The sequence below is a fragment of the Acinonyx jubatus genome, chromosome C1, assembly GCF_027475565.1.
Source record: "Acinonyx jubatus isolate Ajub_Pintada_27869175 chromosome C1, VMU_Ajub_asm_v1.0, whole genome shotgun sequence".
Taxonomy (NCBI): domain Eukaryota; kingdom Metazoa; phylum Chordata; class Mammalia; order Carnivora; family Felidae; genus Acinonyx; species Acinonyx jubatus.
In genome coordinates this window covers 125,153,112-125,163,786 of record NC_069381.1, presented here as the reverse complement: position 1 = coordinate 125,163,786, position 10,675 = coordinate 125,153,112, and the positions used below count along the sequence as shown (strand labels likewise).

Below are 10,675 nucleotides of genomic sequence, written 5' to 3'. Positions count from 1 at the left end.
CCTGCCATTTGCAACAACATGGATGCACCTTGAGGGCATTATGCTAAATAAAGTAAGTCAGGGAAAGACAAATACTGTATGATCTCACTTATATGTAGTCTAAAATACCCTCTACTTACAGAAACAGGGCACCCTGTAGTGGGGGGCAATGGGTAAAGGTGGTTGAAGACTATAAACTTCCAGTCATAAGATGAATAAGTACTGGAGATCTAATGTACAGCATGGTGACTATAAATAAGTCCAGGCTATGCTGTTGGAGGAGCTGCGCGAACAGAGCTTCCTTGGAGGATGAAATACCTCGAGAGTGTCCGTGTAGAAAACTGAGGCATAAGGAAGAAAAAAGAAAAAAAGAAAAAAGAAAATTGAGGTATCATAGCTGGGGGTGTGGGGGATGTCAGCCCTGGGACCCCCGATGTGAATGAAGCCACTTTGGAACTTCTAGCCCAGCCCACCCTGAGCTGAGGGCAGCTAATTTCAGGTAGAGGGGAGCCAAGCCATCCTTTTGGAGGCCTGCCCAAATTCCTAACCCATGGGATTATTCCTTTAAAGCACTCAATTCCAGGGGCGTCTGGGTGGCTCAGTTAGTCAAGTGTCTGACTTTGGCTCAGGTCATGATCTCACAGTTTGTGAGTTTGAGCCCTGTGTCTGGCTCTGTGCTGACAGCTTGGAACCTGGAGGCTGTTTTGGATTCTGTGTCTTCCTTGCTCTCTGCCCCTCCCCCCACCCCCGTTTCTCTCTCTCTCAAAAATCAATAAACATTAAAAAAAAATAATAAAACACTCAATTCTGGGTGGTGTGTTAAACAGCAAGAGATACCTGAAACAGGCCAGGGTTTTTTGAGGGGAGATTATGTAGCTAATGACTTATCTATTTCTCTTTCTTTCCTTTCTTTCTCCTTTCTCTTTTTCTTTTCTTCCTTTCCTTTTTCTTTTCTTTTTTTTTTTTAAACATTTACTTCTGAGAGAGAGAGAGCAAGTGAGCACAAGTGAGGGAGGGGCAGAGAGGGAGTCCAAGGATTTGAAGCAGGCTCTGTGCTGATTCCAGAGCCCAATGCAGGGCTCATACTCACAAACTGTGAGATTATGATCGGAGTTGAAGTCAAGAGCCAGCCACTTAACCAACTGAGCCACCCTGGTGCCCCAATGATTTATCTATTTCATTGCTTCCCCCTTCCCTGGCAAAGAATCAACTTTTATCAGTTTTCGGGTTTCTGATTTAGAAGTTCCTACTGTCTTTTTCTTACACACTTCCAACATTCTTAGGCTGGTAAAATCAAATCAAAATGAATCCAAGTGTAGACACTAAGGGGGAAAAGAACTAGTATGCAATATGCAGCCTGAGCATATATAGGCATGGGGTAGATTAAAGGGCAGCCATACCTGCCTGTTTCCAGGCTGGTAAAGGCCTACAGGCTGAATGTGTGCATGTGAATGCCTGGTTTTCTTTTAGCATCAACTCAAGGCTTCTAGAATTTCAAGCAACACGAGGCTAGCTTTGAATCATACCAGCATAGAACACCTTCATGCTACCACCACACTGGACACTAGCAGGATACGGAAGTCTGTGCTTTCTGCTTAGGGGACTATACTATCACATCTCACGATGCTCAGCAAGTAGTAGGCGGATAGGGGATCCGGTCACCTTCACAAAGGCCCTGGGGCTGGCCTTTGCTGAAGTCTTACATTTACATTTTTCCTGTTGATGAGGACACATGGAGAACCCAACTTTTGCTACCTCCTGGGGTAGCTGTGGATGTACTGGCTTTGATTCTTCTCAAGCCACTCTGGCACTATGGGTTCTACTGAGACCTGTGTTCCCACACTATTCACAGGTCACAGATCACTCCCTGGTGGGATCAGAAAAACAATGGCTTAGCCTGGGTGAGGATTCAGATGCCTATTTTGTTGTCAGCTCAGATGACAAGTTAATTATTAATTACTGCTGGCATCATGGCAAACACACTTTGTGCTCTAGATTCACAAACACATTCCCAATAGATCCATGTTCTTCATGGACCAAGGGCTTAAAAATATTAAGCCATATTCTCAGTCTTCTAATACATAAAGTAGCAAAAGTGGACAAAAAGTTACAGTGACCTCTATCATTCCCAAAGAAAGGGCTGCTGGAGCTATTATTAGCATAGGTAAGAATAGCCCATTTTATTTTATTCATTTTTTAAAACGTTTGTTTATTTTTGAGAGACAGAGCTCAAATCGGGAAGGGGCAGAGAGAGACGGAGACAGAGGATCTGAAGCAGGCTCTGCACTGACAGCAGAGCCTGACATGGGGCTCAATTCCACAAACTGCGAGATCATGACCTGAGCTGAAGTTGGACGTTTAACCGATTGGGCCACCCAGGCACTGCAAGAATAGCAATAGTTTTAATGGCAAAAGTACCACCCTGTCCCTAAATACAGTCAGTACTTATGGAAAATCCACAGCCAAGGCTGTGGATCACTTGAAGCTGTCTTTATGAAGGTTAAAAGTCTGGGCCAAATCACATCTTACATGCTTCCTGTGTGTGGTTCTTCCTCCATTTTTCTGTAGGTGAAATCAGATTCTAGAGGATCAAAAATAGAATATACCCTAGGGAATGTGAGCATATTTTTATAAAGTGGGGGGGTTGGCAATTTCTTAGTATTCCCATGTGATTGTCAGGGAATTGCGGGGGTGGTGGTGGGGTGGGTGGGATCTAACTTCACAATAGCCTTGCTCTGGTTTCTTACCTATTTTCTCTGGGCAGGGTAAACCAGGGTCGAAAGTGAACACAGGTTTTAATGTACAGCATGGGGACTACAGTTAGTAACACTGTATTGTGTATTTGAAAGTTGCTAACAGAGTAGATTTTAAAAGTTCTCGGGGAGCCTGGGTGGCTCAGTCGGTTAAGCGTCTGATTTCGGCTCAGGTCACGATCTTGCCGTCCGTGAGTTCGAGCCCCACGTCGGGCTCTGTGCTGACTGCTCAGAGCCTGGAGCCTGTTTCCGATTCTGTGTCTCCCTCTCTCTCTGACCCTCCCTCGTTCATGCTCTGTCTCTGTCTCAAAAATAAATAAACGTTAAAAAAAAAAAGTTCTCAGGGGCGCCTGGGTGGCTCAGTTGGTTGAGCGTCCAACTTCGGCTCATGTCATGATCTCACGGTTTGTGAGTTCAAGCCCACGTAGGGCTCTGTGCTGACAGCTCAGAGCCTGGAGCCTGCTTTGGATTCTGTCTCCTTCTCTCTCTGTCCCTCCCCATTTGTGGTCTGTCTCTCAAAAATAAATAAATGTAATAAATAAAAAAAATTTTTAAGTCTCCTCACACACACAAAATTGGTAACTATATGAGGTGATGGATATTAGCTAGTCATTTTGCAGTACATACAAGTATCAAATCATTATGTTGTACACCTGAAACTAATATGCTTTGTCAATTAGGTCAATTTTTATTTTTGTAAACAAAACAAAAAAAAAACCCCAAAACACTTAGGTTTACCAGGAGGCCTACTGCAGGAGTTTAAAATAGAGAACGAGTAGATGGTGTTTTTAAAATCTCCATCTCCATGTATGATTAACAATTCTTGCTATTCTGGCCCTAATTGTGTATTCTATCCTTCTTTGACTCTCTACAGTCAAAAATAATAAAAACTTGACAGGCCATGGAAGTGAGGGACTTTCACAGTTCTCACTCTTACTTTTCCCTCTGGTATGGCTCCTGAATCTGACATGGTTCAAAGGCAGCTCCAACTTTTCCCAGGAGTACAATATTCAACATCAGGACGTACCAGCTTGTAGGGAGGCCTCGGGTGCCCTGAGACCAAGGGGGACTTTGCAGAAGCTTTACGTGAGTGAACATCTGCACCAGTCTGGTAACACCTTTTGCTCTTGAGTTGCCAAGTAAACCTGTAGTCTAGGCTGGAAGCAAACCGGGTTCTAGCCAAGTTGCAGACGGCAGACATTCCCACCTTTTGGGTTTCACAAACAGTTTGACTTTGCTTGGCTAGCAAACGGGAAAAGTTTTCTATAAAGCATTTGAGGTAAACTGGACAACTGGGTGCTCAATATGTTGGCTAAAACCACAAATTCTTTATCTAGCCAAACATAATGTTTGATTTTTAGCTGCCTGACTGTAAGTGTATTCATACTAAAGACTATCTTTCATTGACTGGTATTAACTTTATAAGAGAACAAAATGACGGGAGTCATACCCACAAGCATCACTCCCACAGAGAAAGCAATGCTTTGTAGGACTTTTGTAAAATGATTAGCATTACTGTCTTCTGTCAATCTAAAATAGAAGTCTTCAAGATGGGGGAGGTCTTCCATACTAATACTCATTGAAAAAGGTGTTTTTAATTTACAAAAGACAAAACGGGTCTGTATTTGTAAACATTTATTCTCTTGAACTGAAAAAGGCTTGCATCAGCACACATTGTACAGCCTTGCAAATTACACAGAAAATGAAAAAAAGGTTCCTTGTTCATAAGTGCAATGAATCTTTGATGTCCAGTGATCCGCTGCAAACAATGAAAACAGATTTTAAACCACTTAAGAAGTTTCCAGCACTCATCAAATGCATTTCCTTAGGTGACAAAATATTCACGAGGGGAATGCAAATAAGTGGCATTTAGTTATCAGAGGGACACTTAAAAAAATAAAAAAGTGGAAGTATTTTCCTGCCTAAAATGATTCCTATTCCCCCTTGAATCTAAGTGGTTTGATTAAAAAGTGTTAAGAACATAATTTGCTTTACACTTAATGTTCATACTACCTAAATGAATAAGGAAAGGACCCTATGAGGGAGTTCTGTATTTTTTGGAAATTGTTTCTGTGTTTAGAGATACAGGGAAAGAGTAATGGTCTATTTGTGGGCTCTCCTCAGTCACCGTCCAGCCCCCCAAGAAGATAGTACATGGTTTTGACTTGGTTATTCCATTCCTGCATTCTTTTTCCCCCAGATTCTCTGTTGGGTCACATTGTGCTGGCTGCAAAAAAGAAATACAGGTTGCAACTGGTTGTAATCATTTTGAAGAATAATTTGCTGTACAATAGAGCTCTGGATCTGATACAAGAATTCAGAAATATAAAACAAAATAACTATAAAAGTTAGGAGGCATTTGAACAGCATTTCCTCGGAAAAAGCTGCTAACTCTGTATCATTCCGATGTGGATTCCTACAGTCATTTGGAGAGAAATGTGTAATTTCCCCCCTTTGCTGGATCACTGGCCTGTCTTCAAAAGCTATAACGCCATGACCACACGTCCTAGGAGTCTCTATCATGTTAACAGAAGCTCCAAAAACCAAGCCAATTAAAGATGGGTGAGGACAGGGGAATCATAAAGGCCAAGGGTCCAAGGTGGCTCTGTTACTGAGAACTCGCCCTTTCCAGAATGTGGAAGTCATAGTGCTTCTTGCTCGTTCTCAGCTTAAACTTGTTAACTGAGTTAATTTGTTTCTTCAATGCATTCTGTGCAGCTGAAATGGAGGGGAATGTGGCTAAGACGGTGTAAGTGGAGGCCAAGTCACTGGGTTTAGAGCGTTCAGGATTGACAGTGTTGTCCCCGCTGCCACAGCAGAGGGGGTGACGACGCAGCTGGGGCTGGGATTGAGGGTCTCGGAGCCACCGGATCTTGGCACCAATTTTAAAGAGTTCCCCAAAAAGCTTCTCGGCTTCCATGCGAGTTATTCCATCAGGGAGTTCAGTAATTTCCAAGACCTTCCCAACAACTAGAATGGAAAAGGTATAGAATTAATAATCCCTGTTACCAAAATGGTGCGTAGAAAGTACCGAAGACCCAAATATGACATAAGAAATGAACGGGATTTTGTAAAACCATTCAAACCCACAAAACTGTAATTATGGCCATTTAAAAAATCATTCCTACTTACCCCTTAGGCAAGGGGTGCAGAGCTAATGGTACTAAACTACCCATCTCGGTCTTCACTGAAAGCTATGCATAGAAAACACACCATTGTATAGTGGCTTCTCTAAGTTAGGTGTGTTATCTTGAGCGGTCTCCTGAACTTCATGGCCCCACTGTAAAATAAAGATAACAGCCCTTGTCGTAATGACCCAAGGCTGTTGAGTACATATTGAAAGCACTCTGCCACAGAAAGGCAGTTTTTGTTCATCAGACTATCTCTGCATGGGTGTAAGGACTACTTCCTTTTTCCAAAAACACACAGGCAAAGAATATCATTCTATCTGTTCCTTTCACACATAACTTTTCCCTTTGGTCCCTTCATCCCTACTAAATCCACCTATAGCTGCACTGTGAAATGAGACAATTACAAGAATATACTTAAGAGCCCTACATTACAGATAACATAATTTCCTGTAATGTGCAGGACTTTAGGAGAGGAAAACCCATTTTTGTCTAAAGAGTGTTGAACTGGTTGACAGTTTGTAGAACCACATCTAATTGCCTCTCAGGGACACACCTGGCTCTCCTGCACCAAGGTCAGTGGATGCAGCTTTTTTAGCTTGTTTCCTTCCTCGATTTCCATGCCTGTTGCCAGACTGACCCTGAAAACCCACAAACAGATGAGAAATAAGGTTAATAGTGCTGAAAAATAGGTCTGTAATGTTTAAACACTTAACCCTTAAACATACCCAGTCTGGGCTCTGTACTTTAGCAGAAAAAAATCCAATCCAAAGACCGGGTGGCAATGGCACTTCTGTTCCTCACTATAACCAGTCATTTGCTGTCTTTCATAAGCAAGGCCCCAGCTTATGGCCCCAGCCGCCCCCCCCCCCGCCCCTCCCACTTTGGGATAGCACTGATCGCTTAGCCAAACAGCAAACCACCTTCTTCCTTGTCTGCTCTCTGTGTGGCCAGACTCAATGGGACAACATCGATAAGTCAGCTGGCTGTGGTACAGAGGACTTCTTGTGAACTGCCAGCAGGTGGGCCCAGAACCCCCCACACTCTGTGCAAAGGAGCTATGACATCCTGCCAACAAAGCCTAGGCCACCAGATAGCTTTCATACCTGTTGGGTTGGAATGTGTCCGTGCAGAACAGCAGGAGGGTTGTACTGCAGAGGCTGGCCAAGTAATGGATATCTGGCATCTCCTGAAAGTCAATTAAAAAAACTTTTACATTGTTTTCTGCTCAGTTCTAAAAGTACTTCCCTAAGTTTTCTAAATTGTCCAAAATAGTTAACATGAGTAGGGAAAACACATTTGGTAGATTAAAAAAGTGTAGGTACTGACATTTTAAAAAATAATTTAAGTTTCCATCTTCCCTTTCAAGAGGAAGGGTAAACTTCTGAAAGGAGTAAGGACTAATAACAGTGGTTATGAAGAAAGTAGGAGGTAGGAACTGGGAAGACGGGGGATAGGAAGGAGGGAAGCTTCATTTACCTTAACCTATTTATACCTTAACATTCCAAAAGAACTGTAATACCCATTTCCACCCATGTGAGATGCTAAAATCCACGTTTTCTATGATGATTAAAAATTAATGACTTACATTTGAGGAGAAGGAAAAACATTAAGTTTATCTTCCCAAAGCCACTATTTTTTTTTTTTTAAGATTTTTAATTTTTTTCAACTTTTTTTTTTTTTTTTTTTTAAATTTATTTTTGGGACAGAGAGAGACAGAGCATGAACGGGGGAGGGGCAGAGAGAGGGACACACAGAATCGGAAACAGGCTCTAGGCTCTGAGCCATCAGCCCAGAGCCCGATGCAGGGCTCGAACTCACGGACCGCGAGATCGTGACCTGGCCGAAGTCGGACGCTTAACCGACTGCGCCACCCAGGCGCCCTAAAGATTTTTAATTTTTTAAGTAATCTCTGCACTCATTGTGGGGCTGGAACCCACAACTCCGACATCAAGAGTCACACGCTCTACTGACTGAGCCAGCTAGGCACCCCTCCCCAAATCACTATTAATTACTACAAATATATGCATATATACATTTATATATTCTCATTGCAAACTTTTCTCTACACCCATTGTAATCTCATGATCCTGAGATCAAGAGTTGCATGCTCTTTTGACTGAGCCAGCCAGGCACCCATTACAAACATTTTTACGGTGTTAACCAAAGGGTATATTTACATTTCAGGTCTTGGATCTGCTCTTAAACACTCTTTAAAGGGCTTAATAAATGCTGATTGCAAAGACATTCTCCTGGAGAATAATGTTTTCATTTGTTAATATCCTCATTTTATTTTACCCATAAGTTCCCCAATTCAGCACATTCTGGGTTTGGAGGGGGATTATGCACAGGAGCCAGGAAAGCACTTCAGGGAATCATACATCCCTTCTCCTGAAAGCTTGATAACAGAGAAAAGCACATTGTGGACTTCTCCCTACTCCACAGAGCTCTAATCTGACGAACAGTGTGAAGGTGTGAGGGCAGCTCCCTGCAGGACACACCCATGACAGACTTGCTCCTTCCCAAGCACCATGTGAAGGGCAGATATGGCATGGAGGCTTAGCACTGAGATCAGAGATACAATGCAAAGCACGAAGATGTATAAAGAACAGCTGCAAGAAAGTCAGAGTTAAGTTTAGGCTGGTGGAGCAGTATTCTTATACAGAGATGAGCTGTAGACAGCAATAATCAGACTCCTCCATATAGGCCATGCTGTATGTTCCTCCTAGAACAGGCATCCCAGTATCACACTATTGCCACACACTATTTCAATGAACTTAAAATTTTTTTTTCAAATGTTTATTTATTTTTGAGAGAAAGAGAGAGAGAGAAACAGAGTGTGTGTGGGGGAGGGGCAGAGAGAGAGGGAGACACAGAATTGGAAGCAGGCTCCAGGCTCTGAGCTGTCAGCACAGAACCGATGTGGGGCTTTAACTCAGGATCCGTGAGATAACGACCTGAGCTGAAGTCAGACGATTAACCAACTGAGCCACCCAGTCGCCCTTTCAATTCACTTTTTATGTTTCATTTTTCTAGATTATTAAAGTACGTGGCTTTGTAGAAAACCTGGAAACAATTACAAAAGGGAAAATAAAAACCATTCTAGTAATTCCATCACTTCTAACATTTTGGTGTGTATCTTTTCAGTCTTTGTTCTGTGTGTTTTATAAATATTTAAAAAAATTTAGATATAATTTATATAAAATAAAATGCACATCTTTAGTGTTTGATGAGTTCCAACAATTGTAAAGTTCATGTAATCAAAACCCAAAAAGACAATGAACATTTCCATCCCTTGAAAACTGCCCTCAAGCTCCTTACCAGTCAAGTCCATATCCCATCCACATGACTATGTGATTTCTAACATCATACCTTAGTTAGCCTATAACTGGATTTCATTTAATTAGAATAATATAGTATGCCTTTGTGTCTGGCTTGTTTTTTGCTTAACATAATGACTCTGAAATTAATCCATGTTGTTTCAGATCAGTCTGCCTTGTTCATTCATGTTGTTCAATAGTATTCCATTGTAAGGATCCATTACAATCTGTATATCTAGTCTCTTGTTGGTGGACATTTGGGTTATGTCCAGTTTGGGTGATTATAATACAGTAAAGTTGTTATATAATTTGCTGTACAAGTCTACATAAATATGTTTTCATTTCTCTTGGGTAAATACCTAGGAGTGGAATTGCTGCATTGCAAGGTAAGTGATTAATTTTGTAAGAAACTCAAATCTTTTTTCCAAAATGGTTTTATCATTTTACTCCTCCACACCAATGTGCAAGAATTCTGTAACTTCACCTACATTCAGTGGTGTTAATCTTTTTGATTATAGCCATTCTAGTGGGGTCAAAGTGATATTTCATTCAGATTTTAATATTCCTTTTCCTAATAATTAATGGATGATGTTAAGCACCTTTTCAAAGGCTTACTAGACATCTCTCCAGTAACCCCCTCTCTTGCACTCTCCTGCAAAATAAATAGGTGGAAGTACAGTTGATATACAATGTTACATTAGTTTCAGGTGTACAACACAGTGACTGGACAAGTTAGATGTTATGCTATGCTCACCACAAGTGTACCGACCATCTGTCACCATACAATGCCATTATAATACCATTGAATATATTCCCTATATTATACTCCCCATGCCTGTGACTTACTCATTCCATAACTTGAAGTGTGTATCTACCACCACTCCTCTTCATGTAACGTGTTTAAAATCATTCACTGTACTGTATTTCTTCTTTCAATGATTCTTTAAAACACATTTTTTGGATAACTACTTAGTATTCCCTATATAGATATACTCTAATCCTTACTGATAAGACATTTAGGTTGTTTTGCATTTTTTCTGCTATAGACCAAACTTTTCTGTGGATAAATCGTTGTGTGCATTATGCTTAGGATAAATTCCAAAAATATTATTCTATAATCATCCATTTGCGGTCTGTTCCTCCAATTAGACCGAGGATCGGTGAGGAAGAGGACTTCACCTTACTCGTTTTTGTATGTCAGGGTCACAATAAGGCCTCAAAAACTGTTGAATACATTTTTGAATAAACTCTTGATATATGCTACTGTAATATAGGTATTAGAAATAAAGAACAAGTTTATAGCATTGCATATTACTACTACAGAGAAATGGAGTCTAAGGATAATAAGTTAAGGTCACTTTAACTATATCACATAAAGAATTACTGAATGGAAGGAATTACTAAGTTAGTAATTATTAACGTGATGAAACATTAAGGTTAGGAGAATATATGGTAATAAATATGCCTGGGTGGAGGTCAAAATGCAGTCCTGTGG

General features: G+C 41.1%; 1 protein-coding gene across 17 annotated transcripts in view; it reads right to left on the bottom strand.

Annotated features, from left to right (window-relative positions):
• Positions 1-4,350: 4,350 nt before the first annotated feature.
• R3HDM1 (R3H domain containing 1) overlaps positions 4,351-10,675 on the bottom strand; it is a 203,008-nt gene continuing 196,683 nt past the window's right edge. For all 17 annotated transcript variants that reach the window (XM_053214946.1, XM_027055875.2, XM_053214950.1 and 14 more), the window contains 3 exons: positions 6,967-7,049; positions 6,417-6,501; positions 4,351-5,702 (listed from right to left, as the gene is read on the bottom strand). In XM_053214946.1, coding sequence (XP_053070921.1) covers positions 5,341-5,702; positions 6,417-6,501; positions 6,967-7,049 — 530 coding nt within the window. In that variant the 3' untranslated portion in view covers positions 4,351-5,340. The remainder of the gene's footprint in view (positions 5,703-6,416; positions 6,502-6,966; positions 7,050-10,675) is intronic.